This window comes from Pan troglodytes, chromosome 2, assembly GCF_028858775.2.
Source record: "Pan troglodytes isolate AG18354 chromosome 2, NHGRI_mPanTro3-v2.0_pri, whole genome shotgun sequence".
Taxonomy (NCBI): Eukaryota; Metazoa; Chordata; class Mammalia; order Primates; family Hominidae; genus Pan; species Pan troglodytes.
In genome coordinates, this window is record NC_086015.1 from 128,101,789 (window position 1) to 128,122,068 (window position 20,280).

Genomic DNA, 20,280 nt, shown 5'->3' on the forward strand with positions numbered 1-20,280 from the left:
GCAAAAATAGATCCACACATATCTAGTCAATTCAGCAGCAAATACTGGAACTGGATATTCATATGCAAAAAAAATGAAGTTCAACCCATATGTCTCATCACACACAAAAATTAACTCAAAGTGGATCACTGACCTAAACGTAGACCTAAAGCTATAAAACTTCTGAAGGAAACCTAGGAGAAAATCTTTGTGACTGTGACATAGGCAAAGATTTCTTAGATAAGATGATTCATAGGATAAAAAGTTGATGAACTGGGCTTCATCAAAACAAAAACTTATTTGTTCAAAACCTTCTTTGAAAAATACTGTTGAGAAAATGAAATGACAAGGCACAGACTGGGAGAAAATATTTGAAAAAAATAAAATCTGATAAAGGATTTGTTTACAGAATATATAAAGAACTGTCATTAGTGACTAAGAAAAAACCCAAACAACTGAATTTAAAATGTGGTCAAAAGATTTGCACAGACAATTCACCAAAGAAGAGATATGGGTGGAAACAAGCACACGAAAGGGTTCTCAACATCATTAGTCATTAAGGAAATGCAAATTTGAACCACAGCGAAATAGCCATTAGATCCGTATTTGAATAGCAAACCAACAAACAAACTCTGACAGTATCAAGTGCTGATAAAAATGTGGAACGAGGCCAGGCGCGGTGGCTCATGCCTGTAATCCCAGCACTTTGGGAGGCCGAGGTGGGTGGATCACGAGGTCAGGAGATCAAGACCATCCTGGCTAACACGGTGAAACCCCGTCACTACTAAAACACAAAAAATTAGCTGGGCGTGGTGGTGGGTGCCTGTAGTCCCAGCTACTCGGGAGGCTAAGGCAGGAGAATGGCGTGAACCTGGGAGGCGCAGCTTGCAGTGAGCCGAGATCATGCCACTGCACTCCAGCCTGGGCAACAGAGCGAGACTCCGTCTCAAAAAAAAAAAAAAAAAGTGGAAAGATTAGAACTCTCATAATTGCCTAAGAGAATACAAAATGTTTCACCAACTTTGGAAAACAGTTTGACAGATTCTTACAAAGTTACATATACACTTACTATCAATCCAGCAATTCCACTCTTTGGTATTTACCCAAGAGAAATTAAACTTTATGCTCAAATAAAAACCTATATGCAAATATTTATAAAAATGTTATTCGCAATCATCATAAACTAGAAACAACCCAAATGTCCATCAGTAGTCAACAGACACATCATAATACATCCATACAATTAAATACTACACTGCAATAAAAAGGAACAAACTACTGATAACACACCACAACATGGATGAATCTCAAAGCATTACGTTAAGGGCAAAAAGCCAGGCTCAAAAGGCTAATTCCATTCATATGGTATCCAGAAAAAGAAAAAAATACAGGTACAGAAAACAGATCAGTAGTTGCCAAAGTGGCTTAGGATCATGGGAGGAGATGGATGACAAAGGCATGCTGGGAAACTTTCCGGGGTGATGGAAATAACCATATCTCAATTGTGGGGATGGCTATAAGACTTTATACCTAAAAAGGGTCAATTTTACTCTGTGTAAATTATCCTTGACTCAGTGATTCTACTTCAGGGGAATCTATCCACAAGAAGTATTCTGAAATATATGCAACAGTATTTTTATTAATAGTGAGAAAAATGGAAAGGCATGAATATCCTACTGTGCTGGAAAAGGTAAATAAACTCAGTTATCTCCTCTACAGCCATCAGAAATTATTCATAGAAAGTATAAAATTATATGTAAATATCTACAATATAAGATGAAAACAAAGAATTCAGCACTATAGTTATAGTGTGATTACAAACTACTTAAGAAACAAGCATAACTCTCCATTAAGAGAACAAAATACCCCATAATGTGGTTGTGGTTGGGACTGGGGTTAAGGTTATAGACAATTTTTTGTTTTCCCATTATTTTCCAAGTTGTCTTTAATAGGCGGGCACAACTTCTGCAAAACTGGGCTCTGAATGTGGCTCTGTCATTTAACTTCTTCAGTCTCCAGTTCCTCCACGCCAGCTTCTTGAGGGTCTTGTGGGGACACAAAGTGGGGTGGCAGTAAGAAGACAGAACAATGTGGAATTTGGGTGCCTTCTGATAAGCATGTGAATTTTCTTGCTGCCCCTACTTACCTGTGCAGTTTCAGCCAACTATTCAACACCTCAAAAGCTTTTTTCTTATCAGTAGAACAGGAATAATAATATAAAACATGTATTGTGCACTTCCATTATTCCACTTAATCTTCACTGCAACCTTTGTGACATAGGTAATATATTGCGATCTCATAGGTAAGGAAACTGGTGTTCAGAGAGATGAAGTGACCAGCCCATCAACTAGCAAGGGCCAGAGAAGCCAGATTCAGATGACCAAACTCTTGCCCACATTCGTATACAGAGAAGAACTGTGCATGTAATAAATGGGATAATTCATAAACGTGCCTGGTTCATGATGGGCTCTCAACTTGTGGCTGCTGGATCCAAAATAAATGTTTGTTGAATGGAAGGTTGCATCTAAAATGGAAATAGCTCCACAAGTGAAGGATGGCTCAGCATAAGAATAATAATTCTGTTTTCTGTGAAGTGGGCTCTTGTTATGTAAATGGTGTTAACAAACTTGGCCCAGAGGTTGGGCTGCTGCGAATGAGTCAGGACATGCTCGTTCATCACCCAGGCTTTCAGGCTTGGAGGCTTTACAAGTGGTGACTCCACAGAGTATTTACATTAAAAATAATTTCCCTTATTGTTGGGTTGGCTGGCAGAGCTAGCTGTTTTGAAGGCTTGAGTTCTGTATTCCACGTTTGGGGAAGGAAGCAAAAGTGGGAAAGTGGATTGAAACACAAAACAACAAAACAAAACAAAAAAAACAATGAACTACAAATGGAATATAGCATGAGGGCCAGAGTACATCAGCTTTGGAACAGATTCTGAGGTCAAATCTTTGCTCTATTCTAACTGTGGGCCCCTCAGTCAGTCACTTCACCTCCTCAGCCTCAGTTCTTCATCTGTAAAATGGAAATAAGCCTGCTTTGCAGAGCTGCTGCTAGGTTTAGACAGGATGTATTAAAAAGTATTATAGTTAACACACAAAAGGGACTATAAAGGGAACTTGCAATTATTATTCCAGGACCAGTAATAATTTTTACATTTCTTCTCTTCTCCTTTTACTAATTGATATGTGAAGCTATATAACTGTTACAGGGAATATAAATTATTGCATGCTAAACAATTTAAAAGCCTTGTATTAATTCAAAACTACAATAAGATCCTACCACATGCCTTTAAAGTATCTAAAATTTAAGACTGACCACATCAAATGTTGATAAAGATATGTAGAGACCGGAACCCTCACACCCTGCTGGTAGGAATGTAAAATGATAAATGTTCTTTGTGTCAGGCCTCTGAGCCCAAGCTAAGCCATCGTATCCCCTGTGTCCTGCACGTATACATCCAGATGGCCCGCAGCAAGTGAAGAATCACAAAAGAAGTGAAAATGGCCTGTTCCCGCCTGAACTGATGACATTCCACCACAAAAGTGAAAATGGCCGGTCCCTGCCTTAACTGATGACATTACCTTGTGAAATTCCTTCTCCTCGCTCATCCTGGCTCAAAAGCTCCCCCACTGAGCACCTTGTGACCCCCACCCCTGCCAGCCAGAGAACAACCCCCTTTGACTGTAATTTTCCACTACCTACCCACCAGCCCCGCCAGCTCCCTTCGCTGACTCTCTTTTCAGACTCAGCCTGCCTGCACCCAGGTGATTAAAAAGCTTTATTGTTCGCGCAAAGCCTGTTTGGTGGTCTCTTCACAGGGACGTGCGTGAAACTTTGGAAAACAGTTTGGCAGTTTCTTAAAAAGTTAAAGACCTACCATATGACCCAACCATCCCACTCCTGGGTACTGACCCAAGGGAAATGAAAGCATACGTCCATACAAAGACATGAACATGAACATTTACAGCAGCTCTCTCATAACAGGCAAAAACTAACGTCCATCAACAGATGAATGGATACATAAACTGTTGCATATCTATGCGATGGAATACTACTCAGCAACAAAAGGAATGAATGGATACACTAACGGCGTGAATGAATCTCAAAATAACTGCTAAGGGAAATAAGGCAGGCAAAAAAAAGAGTGTATACTAGGCATATGAAATTTGAGTAAATGCAGTCTAGTGTGTAGTGAGAGAAAGCAAATTCATTGCCTGGGGTAAGGGAGGCAGGAGGGAGAGGAGGAAGAAATGATGATAAAGGGGCACAAATACACTTTTAGGGGTGAAGGATATGTTTGTTACCTTGATTGCAGAGTTGCTTTCGTGAGTGTACATAAATGTCAAAATTTGTTAAACTGTACACTTTCAATATGTGTAGCTCGTTGTACATCAATTATACTTCGATGCTCAGGCTGGTCTTGAACTCCTAGGCTCAAGCCATCGCAGTGCTGGCCTCCCAAAGTGCTGGGATTACAGGCATGCGCCACCACACTGGGCCCAAATACTTTTTTATTTAATAGCAGTATTCACACAGAATTTAGGTGCATGGGCTCAGGTATCTGGCTAATCTGATTTCGGTCCCATGTCTCCCTTATCTTGTTTTTGTGATCTTAGACAACTTACTTAATCTTTCCCTATCTCAGCTTCCTTGTTTATAAGAGGGAGGTAATAATAGTATTGATAAAATAGGGTTGTTGAGAGAATTAAAGAAGATGATACACATTGAGCACCCCACTCAGTATCTGGTATGGGATCAATAGTAATTAATAGTTATCATCATAGTATTTCTATGGAGTTGAAAAACTGTCACTTATATCTGTAATTCAGAAAAACATCATCTTATCTTTAGATTATATTAATAGAATTATGGGTGATGCTTATTTCCTTTCTGCTTATCTACATTTTCTAATTTTTTATGTTGAATATATTCTCTTTTTATAAATAGTTTTTAAAAGAAGGAGAAGACCTATTTATTTAGCTGAACTTTTCTCTATGTCTTTAAGTAAAGCCAAAATGTAAACAAAACCAATTTCGCTAAACATGACAGAGGTCAGCCTCAGATGAAAGCGTTAGGAGCGCGTGGGGCGGAAACGCACTGGACGCAGATGCATGAAGCCAGGCATCCGGTCAGGGCTGCGAGTCCTGTCACTTTTCTTTGTTCACTGTCAAATTCACCACGAGGTCTATTTCCAACTCCTGCTTCCACACTCATGCGAGGGAACGACCTCACTTGTTTCGTCACCCACAGAGATAGGTAAAAGGACTTCTCCCTTCACCTATTCCCAGGATCTCACGGTTCTGGTCCTAGGCCCTAGGATGCCTCTCAGCCAGCGCTCTCCTCTCCGTCTGAACAAACTGGCATGTCCTCCCAGCCTCGCTCTGATCTCACCATCCCAAGGGAAGAAGTGCTCCTCCCTCCTTGAGGAAACACAGCCCTGCAAACCCCACCCTCTTTGGAGAATTTATTCCATTGTCACTGTCTCCTCTGGTCCCTTCCATGTGCCTACAAATATGTTCATGGCCCACTAATAACAAGCCTTCTCTTCACCCTGCGACGCCACCAAACTCTCATCACTCGCCTCTCTCTTTTAAGACTAGCAGACCTATTTCCTCCTCTCAGTTCCTTAAAATCTGACCTCACTCTCAGTCATCCATGAAAAGGGGAAGCAGGAATGAGATAGAAGACCAGCCCTTCCCAGTCACTGAGAAAATTAACAAAAATGGACTCCTCCCAGGAGTGAAGACAGACTCGCTGGCTTGTTCACTTCCAACATCTGGCCCCAGAGAACAGGGACTGGCAGAGAGAGAAACAAATGGTTAGGGAGTAAAGGACCTGGTTTCACTAGTTTGAGGACACAAGCTTCCAGCCTGTGGAGCAATTTGGCTTCCTAAGGCTGAAAGGAGTCACACTCTGGCTACAGGTCTGACAAAAAAGGAAGCTCATACAGAGAACCAAGAACAGCTTCCATCCTTCTCTGCCCCACCCTCCACAGTTTTTCCCTGGTCTCTGTCCCACCTGACTTTCACCCATATGGTAAGGTGGCTCCATGGGAAGCCAACAGGAGCCAGGAAGAAGTCAGCTCAAAGTCAGCTGCACTTGGCAAATAAAATGAACATGTATATCAGAGTTCATGGTCACTGTGGCCAAATACAGGGGCAGCTTAGAGGGTGCACTGCTGAGAACCAGAGAAGACAGGCTCCAAGGGGCTACAACAGGACAAAAGCACCAATGGATGACTGTGTAGAAAAACAGAGAAAACATGTAGCACCTGAATTCTGGAAGGAACCTCAGAGGTTCTTGTACAGCCTCCCATCCAGTGCAGGGATCTTTCCTCCAGCATCTGCCACCTGGGTATGGGGCCCACACACATACTCACTGCCGCACTGCTAAGCAGCTCTCCTTGATAGAAAATTCTTCCTTGGCCGGGCACGGTGGCTCATGCCTGTAATCCTAGCCCTTTGGGAGGCCAAGGCAGATGCATTACCTGAGGTCAGGAGTTTGAGACCGGCCTGGCCAACATGATGAAATCCCATCTCTACTAAAAACACAAAAGTTAGCCAGGCGTGGTGGCCCGTGCCTGTAATCCTAGCTACTCGGGAGGCTGAGGCAAGAGAATTGCTTGAACCCAGGAGGCAGAGGTTGCAGTGAGCTGAGATCACACCACTGAACTCCAGCCTGGGTGACAGAGCACAACTCCATCTCAAACGAGCAACAACAACAACAACAACAAAAAAAAACAAGAAAATTCTTCCTTACATTGGACTCCAACCTGCTTTCCTGTGGCTACCCTAGTACATCCCCTGGAATAGCCAAAAGGGTCTATTCCCTCTTTTATAATGATATCTGAGGTCAGTTACCATGCTACTTCCTATGGTGTCTCTCCTCTGAGGATGTGGTTCCTATGCCCAGCACCACCCACTTATCCCCTCTGCTCTCTCGCTGTCAATGTCTGTCTTAAACACAGCTCCCAGAGGCAGGCCAGGCATGGTTCCCTGGATGTGGTCTGACCTGCACAGAGGAACTAGGCTGAAAAAGTGGCCCGTGGGCTCTGAATTGGACCTGGAGCATGAGGCCTGTGTTTGGCAGCTGAATCTTCCTACTGGCTCATGTTAAGCCTGGGGATCCCCAGGTCCATTTCATAGTAACTTATTTACGCAAATGGACAATGGCAGAGCATGACAAGTGAGACAGGCAGATTCAAGGACGCCCCGTGGGAAGGTGCAGGGGAAGGCCCGGACCACCAATTCTTGGGAATCTGAGGAAAGCCAACGTCCCACTCAGCTGTCGGAAAACACAAGTGGGGCCTGCCTGAACATGGGCTAGCTCACTGAGCTTGGCTTGCTAGTTCAAACACAAGGGAGTTCTGGAATAAAGATGCCATCCCAGAGACTGTAGCTTTAAATTTCTAGGTTCTCTGATCCCGAGGTCAATCTGCCTAATTAAAATTAACAATCGTCCAAATGAAGAGGCCCTCAAGACTGTTATCAACGCAGCCCAGGGGCCCCAGTTATCACAGAAGAGTCACCAGGCACATGTACTCTCTCTGCTGGAAAAGATCCACCATGTGAAAAGCAGCATCGTGCCTCAGTGCTACCTGAGCAAGCCCGAGGGAGAAGAGCCGATGGGTCTGAGACACCCTCCAAATTAGGAATGAGAAGGCAGATATCAGAGTTTCCATTTTACAGACAGGGAAGCCAGAGGCAAAGATAAGCATTTCACATATCCATCAGCATGCTAACCTTGGGACAGTACCAGTGGCCTCCCTGGAAAATCCTGAGGGCTGATAGAGTCACATGATAACTGTTTCTGATAGAGAGGAAACTCTTAGCTCCAGAAAAGAGTGGCACATGCAACTTTCTTCCCCTGGGACTGTTTCAGTACCATTCTACAGTTGGCAAACTGGGTCATGTGGGTAATTGTGATGGTTCCATAGACTGGGACTGTGCTCTCTTTGGAAGCACACTCTTCCCACTTCTGTGTTCCTGTGTGACTTCAAAAGATGGCAGATACTCTAATGTCAAGGTTAAGCCATACCAGCAGGTAGATAAGGTTTCCAACTCTGGTGCTGCCTTTTGTGGCTGTAAAACTTTGGAGAAGTTATTTCACCTTTCTAGGCTTGTTTCCTCATCAAAGGAGATAGTAAAGCCACCTTCAAAGGAGTATGTGAAAGAAACCCTGTTAAATGCCTGGTACAGAGCCTGGCTCTCAAAAGCACTCAGCCAGTGGTGATCAACAGCATCATTAGCACCAGCACCTCACCAGGAAGCAAGAGACCAGGATGACCCCTTGAGAGAGAAGAATACTCTAACTGAACCACGGGTCTGAAGGAGCCAGTCCTTCCACAGAGTCTGTTCTCTGGCTGTGCTTTAGATCCTACACATACATCAATCCTACAACTAGATTGATGCTCATGGAGACAGGCACCACGGCTACTTCAACTCTGCATTCCCCACAGCACCTAACAGGACGTCTTGTACACAGTAAGTACTCAAGACGTTTTCAAATGTAATAACAAAACACTGTCCATTAACCTTTCAGGCAAGCACTGAGGAAGAGGGGACAGGTTTCAAGGCAGGAATGAGGAAGGAAAGGGGACTGACCTGGGCAGCCAGTGGGCTCCCACAGTAGATCTGAGCTTGGGGACTGAGGAGTCTCCACAGCACATAAGGGAAAACAAGGTTAGAGGGTCTCTGTGATTGGTTTCCCGAATCATGTTGACATTCAGGCATATTTCCATCCCTTTAAAACAATATACACATTCTTTTTAGTTTGTTTTTCCTACTTCCATCCACTGTTTGCAATGAAATATCTTTTTTAAAAAAATCTGTTCTGTGGCTAAACTTAATGAGGCCAAAAGTGTAGCATTTCTTTCCTTGGGAAAAAGAAATCCTGGCCTATGACTCAGGATACAGACATTCCTCTTGAGCTCAAATCCCAGCATGTGCAGGATGACATTTCTAATGTGTACTCTGTGACACAGTCCAATCTGAATTATAGAATATTTTGGAATGAAGAAGGTTGAACCATATGAATTTTCCATTTTTGCAGGAAAAACATCAATAGGCAAATAACAAATATCATCAATAAATATCAATAATTTTATATGGTTCAATCTAATGTTTCCAAACAGGTTGTTTTATTTCCCTTCTAATGGATCTGCAGGCTCAAATCAAATCCCAGAGGATAGAGACTTCTCATCTATCTTTAGTTTTCTCCACCATACCTGCCACTGAGCATTTATTGGACAGCCAATAAATGCTTTCTGAATGGAAAAGTATTACCAAGTAATAGTACTTCTGGTTCTGCTTTAATGAATTTGCATGAAGCACTGTAAATTCCAGGGAGGCAGCCTGGTGGATGGGAGGGTGGAAGTCCCATCCAGGATGGGACAAGCTTGGGGCCAGAAGAACCTGGTATTCCTGAACTTCAGAAGCATAAAGGCACCTGTGAGAATGAAGCCTTTGTTCACCAGATGTTTAACAAGGATCTGTTATGTGCCCAGCAATGTCTGGTGCTGGGAATATAGTCATAAGAAAAAAGACATAGTCCCTGCCTTCAGGGAGTTTACTATCTCAAAGGGAGGCAGGCATTCCAGGAATGCTTCAAATAAATAAAAATAAGATGATAACTAGGACAGAAGTGATTAAGGGCTTGCCTGGAGCCAGGGCATCCTGACCTACTCAGGGAAGTCCACCAGGGAGGGCTTCTCTGACAAACAGACAGTGAAGCTGAAATCTAAAACACAAACAGGCACAGGTTAGACATTAAAAGGAAAACAGATTCCGGGGGAGGAAGCAGGAATGGACAAGTGGAGCACAGGGACTTCCGGGGCAGGGAAGCTACTCTGTGTGATATTTAATGGTGGCTACCTGTTGTCGTACATTTGTTAAAACCCACAGAACTGTACAAACCAAGAGTGAACCCTAATGTGAACTATGGACTCTGGTTGATAATGATGTGTCAACACTGACTGGGTCACTGATTGTAACAAATATACCACACTGATGTGGAATGCTGATGGTGGGGGAGGTTGTGTGTGCAGTGGTCAGAGGGAAGTTGTGGGAATTCTTTATTTTCTATTCATTTTTGCTATCAACCTAAAACTGCTATAAAAAATAAAATCTACTGAAAGAAAGAAAGAAGGAAACAAAGAAAGAAAGAAAGAAGGAAGGAAGGAAGGAAGGAAAGAGAGAGAGAAAGAAGGGAAGGATGGGAAGGGAGGGAGGGAGAGGAGGGAAGGAAGGAGGGAGGCGAGGAACGGGAGGGAGGGGAGGGAGTGGAGGGAGGGAGGGAGGGAGGAAGGAAGGAAGGAAAGAAGGAAGGAAAGAGAGAGAGAGAGAAAGAAGGGAAGGATGGGGAGGGAGGGAGGGAGGGAAGGACGGACAGGAGGAAGGGGAGGGAGGGGAGGGAGGAAGGAAGCAAGCAAGCAAACCAGGAATACCGGGAAGGAGTATCAAAGAAAACCAGGAATACAGGAATGGAGTATCCAAACAGAGGAAACAACACATGCAAAGGCCTTGCCTGAGTCAGAGTAACGGACTCCAGGTCACTGTGGCTGGAATGCAGAGGCCACAGGTAGAGGCCACAGGCAGAGAGCCTTGCAACAGGAGCCCAAGAGCAAATTCCTGTCTCCTTTCATCTTTGCTCAATGGACATTCCAAGCAAGAAGGAGCCTCTGACTTAAAATAAAAAATTGACATTCTCACCTGGTATGAAAACAGAGCCCCAGCCATCAAAGGGGCCTCCTACCCTTTCCCCGGGATGATTATTCCCTGCCTTGGTCAGTGAAGGGAGCCACCAGCACGTGTAGACACCTCCTAAGCACAGGTGCAAGGCAGGCACGTGACTTGTTTACACTAGAGGGCAAAAAGAAACGCAAACTCTCCCACGTGCCCTGTTCACGATACTGAGTTATGACTCAGCCAGTTCCCACCGCTCAACCCAGAACAGCAGCTGTCAGTGGGGCTGCGGAGCCCACAACACAGCTCACAGCAGAAGGCAGAGCAAGGAAACCACGGAGTCCTGCACTTGGGATGTCGCCTCAGAGACCAAAACAGTAGAAGGATTCAGAAGTGCACATGAAACCACTGCCCTCTGCCACATAGAAAGCCAAGGGGAAGCTGCGCCACACCTGTCTGACAACAACCCTACAGGGCAGAGGGTCTGCACACCTGCATGCGCAATGCCCAGAGAAATCCAATACTTTAATGGTGCTTCCCCAAAGACACGGCAGCACAGGAAGAGCAGGCAGCCTGGCGCTGGATCAAGCCCCGGAAACCTGTGGTGCGATCTGCTAGCAGAAGCAGCTCACACATGCTGAGACAGACAACGCAGACAGCTGGGAAGCAGAACATGTGGCGGGTCCCTCTCTTCAGGTGGTGCAGAGGTTTGAGGAGTGGGGGGATGCCTTCCTTGAGGAAAGAAAGGCAATTTCCTGTATTTCTCAACTCATGCTTGGAAAAGTGACACAAGTCTGAGGTCTAAAAGAAATCAGGCAATAAGTCAAAAGAAAGCGAGTCAATTCTGCAGGAACTGGGAGCTAGGAGGGAGCAAGAGGAAACCCTGACAAAGTTGTGCCTGACTCTGGGACTGGGGAATTTTCCACATTTTACATGTGTCTGCAGCAGCCTCTACTGGGTCTGAGGCTTAAGCCTGAGCCAGAAGAGACAAAAAAGCAAAATCAAAGGCCCTGAGCAAAGGAGACAGGGCTGTGACCAAGTCCTCTGCGAGAAGTGGCACTGGCTGGCACAGATGGAAGGCAACCTGGAGCACCTCCCTCCAGTCCCATGCCTCCCTGCATCTCCCAGATGTGCTCTCTGAGGCCTGGAGAAGTCAACTGGCTTCCATGGAGGCAGCCGATAACAGAAGAGGCAGAGCTTGAGTAAGGAAAACATGACTCTAAATTCAGTGCCTTCCTAGGTTTGGAATGTATTATTTAAAAAAAAAAAAAAATTCAACAGGCTGTGTGCAGTGGCTCACACCTATAATCCCAGCATTTTGGGAGGCTGAGGTGGGCAGATCACTTGAGCCCAGAAGTTCAAGACCAGCCTGGCCAACATGGACAAACCATGTCTTTACTAAAAATACAAAAAAATTAGCTGGGCAAGTTTGCAGTGAGCCATGATAACACCACAGCACTCCAGCCTGGGCGATAGAGTGAGGCCTCCTTTCAAAGAAAAAGAAAAAGAAAAAAAAATTGTTTTAAATAAATAAATGCAGTGCCCCTTACTCAATAGTGCATTATTGTTACTTCCCAGAGCACACAGTCACTGAGTAATAAAAAGGGCACAGAATTTCAAATCAACAGAACTGGTTCACATTCTGGTTCTACTCCTTACTAAATGCAATTAGTCCCTGTGATACTCAGTTTCCACCCCTGTAAAATAGGAACAACCCTTATCAGAGTCCTACCAATATACTGTAGGATTCTGGTAAGGATCCTCCAACAAGAATCACGGCTCCTCTGAGGCTGTGGTCTTCATTTTAGATAAGATATTCTGGCCAGGGAAGAATAAAGGTCTCAATTCCTGCCAAAAAAATTTTATTCAATACATAAATTTACCTTGTTTGCTTTAAGACTTATTCATCCAACTATTTTTGAGAGGAAATAAATGCTTTAAAAATTGAACACAGGCAAAATTAAAAGAATCAGGATTAAAACAGAAACTCTGTCTAAAGAATACAAAGGATAAGTGCCAGGGCTCTAGCAGTGGAGACGAACAGGGAAACGCATTGGGTTGCACTGATTTATTTTCTGGCTGACGAAAAAAAGCAGCACATAGAATACTGTGCAGCCAGCATGTACCCAGCCAAGCTCAAATGTACAAGTAACTTCTTTAACCTGAGAGCCATGAAGAAGAGCAAAGTGATAACTGACAACTTGGGACCCAGAGCTTCCAGGCAACTGCTCACCCTCTGTCCTCCCTAGGCCAAGGGCGTGCCCTGTTTTGAGAGAAGAGGAAAGCAGCCATATTTCCAGTCTGAACCACACATCACACTTCCGCCTGCACAATTTCAGAACAAACAACTTAGAGTCAACTTCTAGAAGGTCCTGGCAGAGAAACCATTATTCTGACCATAAAAAAGTATAAACAGGTTCAATCATAGGCTCTGGGTAAAGATAAGAAATTACAGGCAGTGGCATTCTCCAACTCCAACCCAGCCAGGAACAGTGCATTAGAAAAAATGCCCGCCTTGACGACAGAAGCATCCCTTAGCTGTGGATGCTGTTAGATGGCCTCTCACAGCAATGTGACCTGCAGGGGATAAATAAAGCAACTCAAAACCTCCATTCATAGAAACAGGGTCCTTATCATAAATGGAATGAATCCTAAATAGAAACAGGTGGTTTCCTTCTTTTTGCAAAGAACAACTTTCCAAGAGCAGGCCACAGAGGTGGATTTAAAGTCAGACATGTGAATATTCCATACCCCTAAATCCCACAAGTTGATAACTAACAGTCCATTCGGGAAACAAGAATGAGAATAAAACCAGAGTGAGAATAAAACCAGGACAAAGAGCTCCCTGTGGCGCTGGGAGATAGGCCTGTTATCAGCTCCATCTCCAGGGCACAGGGTCAGGGGAAGTAGAGCGTGCAGCGCTGCCGGGGAATTGCCTGGCCAACTCCAGCCCCTATGACGCACAGAGCCAACTGCACAAGATTCCAGGCCTTCTCCCTCTGTTCCACTGTTTGCAGGATTCAGTGGAAGGGCCTTTAATCTGGCCAGATCAGGAGGAGACACAGCATTCAGTAAACAAAGTAAGGGATACTTAGGACTTACAAATGATAGCCAAGATCTGCTTCAAATATGGGTGTGGTTGGGAATACAAATGCAACAAGACTGGTCATGAGTTAGTAATCATTAAAGACGAACAATGAGTACATGGGGTTTCATTTCACTATTCTTTATTCTGAAACTGTTCCAGAATAAAAAAAAAAAAAAGAAATCATACTTATTCACTGTGGAAATTTAGGTAAATATTAAACAAAAAGCCAAAGAAGAAAATAAGCCTATCACCTATCAGAAAAATATAATCTTGTCACCTGAGACAACCACTGTTACCATTTTGTTCCATTTCCAATCTTTTCCACATTTTTTCTTTCTTTTGTTTGCAAAACAGAAGTATACTGTCCATATTGTTTTATAACCTGCTTCCCATGTCAATCTTAATTTATCTTACGTATTATTCTGGAAATTCTTAAAACATAAAACATTGGGTTGTATCTTCCCTAAGGACAATTTTTCCTAGAAGAGGGAGCCAAGAGAGAGCAAAGTTACTATTAAAGCCATCTGATACTAATACCTTACATATTATTCAAGTCATTAAAAAAATTTTTTTTTTTGAGACAGAGTCTTGCTCTGTTGCCCAGGCTGGAGTGCAGTGGCATGATCTCGGTTCACTGAAAGCTCCGCCTCCGGGGTTCACACCATTCTCCTGCCTCAGCCTCCCGAGTAGCTGGGACTACAGGCGCCTGCCACCACGCCCGGCTAATTTTTTGTATTTTTAGTAGAGACGGGGTTTCACCGCGTTAGCCAGGATGGTCTCGATCTCCTGACCTCATGATCTGCCCGCCTCAGCCTCTCAAAGTGCTAGGATTACAGGCGTGAGCCACCGCGCCCAGCCTCAAGTCATTAAATATTTTAAGTAGTATGACTGTTGCATAGTCTTTCATCCAAAAGTAGTCCATAAACTACTTCCAATTTTTGGTCACCATAAGGCTGTGGTGAGCCAGGAAGGATGACATGTTTTATAAGTAGGTGATGTCAAGTGAGAAATAAATTGCTTAGTATGCACCTGAACATAAACTGACACCACAATGGAAAAGAAAAGGCAAAGAGAGATGCTGGAGGCACATCGGCTGCATAATTCTGAGCAATTATTAACTTTCCAGGTATTCCCTTTTGCAAAGGTCGTGGTGAGGAATAAAGAGCAAATTTCAACAGGTATAAGCCTGAAACTTGCTCACAAAGTGCCTCTCCGTCAACAATAATTCACCAGGTCCAGGCAATGAATTGAGAAAATCTGCTAGCATCGCCTCTGAAATGCTTGAGTCTTGAAATACTGTGTTTTCAAAGGGTTGAAGATTTCATCCATCAGGGATGGCACAGGAAGGTTCCATAGACATAGACTGGATCAAATGGCTTCTCAAAGACCACTGTGGTCCAAGTGATCAATCATGCCCTTTCAATTCATCTAATTGAATAAAATATACTCAGACACTGCTTAGGCCTGTAATTGGGTTCTTTCTCCAGAGAAAGATGAATTTCTCTCCCCAAAAAAAGAAAATCCATAAAATCCTCAAGGTGGGGAGATGAGGGGGATCCTATGTCTTCTCTGCACTATTTTTTTCCCTACCAAGAAGCAGAATTTGGCTGAATGTCTGTGGAGAAAACGCCTCCTATAGTCAATATCTGAAAGTCAGTCAAAAATATAATTTTTCTTTCTGAATCAAATTCATAAACTATTTTGTGAAACATTTGAAAGGTTCAGGACTGAATACATTCTAACCATGTTTCCATGTGTCTCTCTCAGACTGCTAAGAGACACCAGGGACTTCTGAATCAAACAATTTGGCTCTGGCCAGTAGCTGGGAAGAGGCCACACTGCAGCCTTCCTGGATAGGAAGCCACTGCTACCTTCTTCTCCAGGAGGGGCCCACGGACTCTGTGATGGGCAGAACCACAGTGGGATCAAGAGAATGGCAGATGGCTGTTGCTGCTTTCTTTACATTTTACCTTCTCCTTATCCATTTCCTTCTGCCATTTTGGTTTTTTATTTCAGAAAGGACAACTGGGGTTTTCTTCCCATCTTGTCAAGGATTGAGTGGAGAGGAAACAGGAGTCTGTGTGACACCCAGATTCAGGCTCTGAGGTCAGAAACTGTGTAAGTGAGCAATTAAGTGCTTATCACTTAATAAGTGAATAGCAGCTGCCATATGCAGGCTCTCTAGACTGAGTTCTAGCCTCTGACCCTGCCCTCCCCAAATGGAAGAGTCCCCACCTATTGAGGAATCTGCCTGAATTTTCAAGAAAGTATTACCAATTATTCACACTCTATTGATGACCACTTTGAAAAAATATGAAATGTATGCACAAAGACTAAGAAGAGACACACAGATTTTTAAAGTATGTGTTATGATAGTGAATTTAAGAGTGTTTTTTTTTTTGTTATTGTTATTGGGTTGTTTCAACAGTGGAAAATTATTTTAAGACTATGTTATCACCAACATTCCATTTATATATTTTGCTAAGATTGGAACCTCTCGAAGCATGAGTTCATTTCTGATCTAAGTCTAGGCCCTCCCTCTGGATTCATATATCACAGAGAAGCAGGAGGAAAACAACTAGAATTGCAACCAAAGATGCCACACAATTCTTTTTCTTTCTTTTTTTTTTTTTTAAATTTGAGACAGAGTCTCACACTGTCGCCCAGGCTGGAGTGCAGTGGCACAATCTCCACTCACTGCAACCTCCGCCTCCTGGTTCAAGCGATTCTCCTGCCTCAGCCTCCCGAGTAGCTGGGATTACAGGCACCTGTCACCATGCCCAGCTAATTTTTTTGTATTTTCAGTAGAGACAGGGTTTCACTATGTTGGCCAGGCTGGCCTTGAACTCCTGACCTCGTGATCCACCTGCCTCGGCCTCCCAAAGTGCTGGGATTACAGGCGTGAGCCACCACGCCCGGCCTCACACAATTCTTTTTCAACTGGGTTTCCCAAGAGAGCAATCTCTAAGGTTTGCCAAAATTGGTCCAGAAAGCTCTACAAGCTTCTATGCCTATGACTTGACCTTTACTTTTTTCCCCTGAAAATAAACCAAAAAGCCAATGTATAAATGCAGGCAGCTGTCTTCTGGCAGACAGTACTCCATTGCACACAACCACACCCTGACACAGAGACACAGACCAGCCCAATCCATTCCCGAGCTCCAGCTGATTTGACTGCTGTAGATTTCCCAGAGGTTCCACTGAGCTCACCCTCTGACTTCAGAGTGGTCAGGAGCCACATGCTGGGGCACTCAAAGACTCCTGCAGGAAGTACCAACACCCACTGACGCTCTCTACCTTGACCTCCCCGTGCAGGGACAGGACCAGAAAGGAAAGTTACCTTGCAGACGGCTGCCTGGAGTACTGCATCAAAGCCCCCCTCAGGGGCATCTCGGTTCCGGGACACCCTCTGTTTCCGAACTTCCTCATTGAAGCTGTCCACTCTGTCTGTGAGAGGCAGCAGATGGCGGAACCCAAAGGAGGAGACGCAATTTGGAAACAACTTGTAACTAGAGAGGAAGAAGAGAAGAGTCACTTTTCCATCATTGTCTGTAAATCTTAACCAAGTGTTCTGAGCATTCACTGAGTGCCTTGAGAGGCACCAATAACTATTTACCCAGCACCTACCACATGCCCCTAGGACAGGCACAGCGGAGAGAGCAAAGATAAATAACATAGTCCCTGTTCTCCAAACATCAGCCCTAAACTGCAGGCAAGGCAGTATATGCCAAGTTATAAATGAATGGTATGGACAAATGGTTCAAAGGAAACAGAGATAATAGTAGGCTACTGTGGTTGGAGGAAGACTTGACATAGGCATTGAAAGGTATGTGGGACCCGGGGTGTGGGCCAGCCTAGGCAGAGTGGAGAGGAAGTGTCCTCTGGGCTAAGGAACATGGATGATGCCCAGTGAGGGCAATGTAAGTGCAGTTACTCCATGCAACCAGCTTCTACATCAATGTTGCTGCCACGCAACAAAGGATCACAGGATCACATAATCTCGTCATGTCAACCCACTCAGTGACCAGGATGTGCAGGCACATGGACAAATGCTGAATGGAACAGGAATGAAAACACCTTATCTGATTCTTCATTCGTTTCTAAATATTGTACCAACAAACTATCAATTCTGCTAAATGCAATAAAAATTATTTAGAAACTAAGCATCTTCAAATGGAAAGTTATGTCTGGAAATTACGAAAGAAGGAAGTATTACACATCAATAATAGGTTAATACCAAGCCTTTCTCCTGAAATATGGGGTGATCTCCTTTTCAGTCTCCTGTGGAGACTCCAAGTGGCCCTATTCCTGAAGGGAGTTACTTTCCATTACAGCTCTAAGAGTTTCAGCTTGATCTAGAACTAATAAAGTTGGAAGAGAGAGCTTATATTGTTTTACCAATGGGTTCACAAAGTAAAGGGAAGAGGGGAGAGTGTCCCAGCCAGAGAAGAGCATGTGCAAGAGTCCTGTGGCAGGAGGGAGCACAGAGCCCAAGGACAGAGGGAGGTCGGGGGGCTGTGGTGCAGAGTAACAGGTGAGGATGGGCGAGGAGGAGCCTGGGAGGCAGGCTGGGCCAGACTGTGCAGGGTCTCCAGCCATGTTAAGGAAGTCGCTCTTTCAGGATAAATGATGGAAAACGAGCACTAACAGGCCTGAGGGAAAGGCTTTATAATCTAATTCAAGCTGCATACATGGGAAAGAAAACAGCCTTAGCAACAGCTAGGAGGACCCTGCCTTAAATGCTGTCAAAAAGCAGACTCACCAGGGTAGGTCTGGGAAGGTTCCCTTCTGTAAAGGGGCAATCTTTGGTTCTCTAAGGGGCTATTCCATTCCCTCTCAGGGCTACAGTCCCTTCTCCATCCACACAGTCACAACAGCACAGCACAGAGTCCCCAGCAACAGGCCCACCCTGCACAGAATCAATCAGCCCCACTCCTGTGATAGTCGCGCTCTCCCTCTCGGGGCCGGCGGCAGCGATGGGATCTCCCTGCCTGGCTTTCCTTTGTGTTTCTCCCTTCTCCTTTCCCGAAGTCTTCATGAACACCTTGTACTTGGAGAGGTGGAACTCTCTTTTAACCTCAGCCTCGGGCCACCCAAACTTTCCATTACCTCCTCATTTTGTCATGAAAAGAACAATCATGGAAATTACATTCCCAGCTGGAAGAAGGAACTGAGGTCCCATCTGTAGCTATTTGGCAAGTGGATCATAGGCCCAGAAGGAAGTAAGTCTATCCAAACTCTCCCCCTCTCTCTTCCTCCAAGATCCTGCCCTGGCCTATGTGGCTCTGGCCCATGATTTAGGACTTCAGGTGTGTGGTTTTTTTACACTTGGTCCGGTTGGTTGCGGACAGGGAGAAAAGAAACTGAATAATGATTGCTGTTTAACCAGGAAAGCTGTGAGAAACTCAGCTACAGCTCAGCATGTTTTACCTCCTCCCTTTCACTCCCGCAAACAGCAATGAGCAGATACATTTTTACTGCAAAGAATGACTGTTAAGTAGTTAGGAATTAGAAGATGTGTTTGCCAGAGAGAAGCCTTCATTGCAGAGAATTTACTATAACCAAGTCAGAGTCACTTAGGAAAAGAGCTTTGTCACACAGACGCTAGGAGTGTCTCCATTGACACCGGAATAGGATGTCACCTGTAACGAGTTATCTGACTTAACCCCAGAGCAGCTGTCTGAATGGCCTGAAGATCCGGACGTTCTGGGGTCATGCCAGGAGACTATCCTACCCCTCTCATGTGTCTGTGCTGTGAGACCCCAAATAAGCGCCATGCATACAGAGTTACTAAATTAAGGATTATTAACAAGGGAGATAAAAAATAAAATATATATGGTTAAAGAGCCAAGGGAGTGTCTGTATGTATAAAAAGTGAATCCAATTTGAAGACACCAGACCTAGGCAAATCCAGAAAACAATCTAATGCCTCAGGAGAATATCATGGATCAAGCTGACATGGAAAGGCTCTCCATGTCATGGAACAGGAATGAAAACATCTTATCTGCTTCTTCTAACTCTAAACATATACAACTGCTGGATAAAATGTAATTTAAAATTTTTTAATATATAGCCTAGGCTGGAAGCTTAGAAAGTAAATCCCAGAAACGAAGAGGAAACCATTCAATAAATGAATGGACCTTTCAGAAGTATTTGGTTTTGGCAAAAAAAAAAAAAAAGAAAACACCAAAAAACAAATGAATGGACTTAAAAGAATAGGTGGGGGCTGGGTGCAGTGGCTCACGCCTGTAATCTCAGCACTTTAGGAGGCTGAGGCAGGCAGATCACCTGAGGTCAGGAGTTCAAGACCAGCCTGGCCAACGTGGTGAAACGCCATCTCTACTAAAAATACAAAAATTAGCTGGGCATGATGGTGGGCACCTGTAATCCCAGCTACTCAGGAGGCTGAGTCAGGATAATCACTTGAACCCAGGAGGTGGAGGTTGCAGTGAGCTGAGATCCCGCCACTGCACTCCAGCCTGAGTAACAGAGCAAGACTCGGTCTCAAAAAAAAAGGTAGGAAATGGG

General features: G+C 44.3%; 1 protein-coding gene across 1 annotated transcript in view; it reads right to left on the reverse strand.

Annotated features, from left to right (window-relative positions):
- The window catches only part of ITGB5 (integrin subunit beta 5), a 123,903-nt gene that overhangs the window by 61,195 nt on the left and 42,428 nt on the right, over positions 1-20,280 (reverse strand). The window contains exon 5 of the mRNA XM_016941813.4: positions 17,093-17,261. Within this exon, the coding sequence (XP_016797302.2) occupies positions 17,093-17,261 (169 nt within the window). The remainder of the gene's footprint in view (positions 1-17,092; positions 17,262-20,280) is intronic.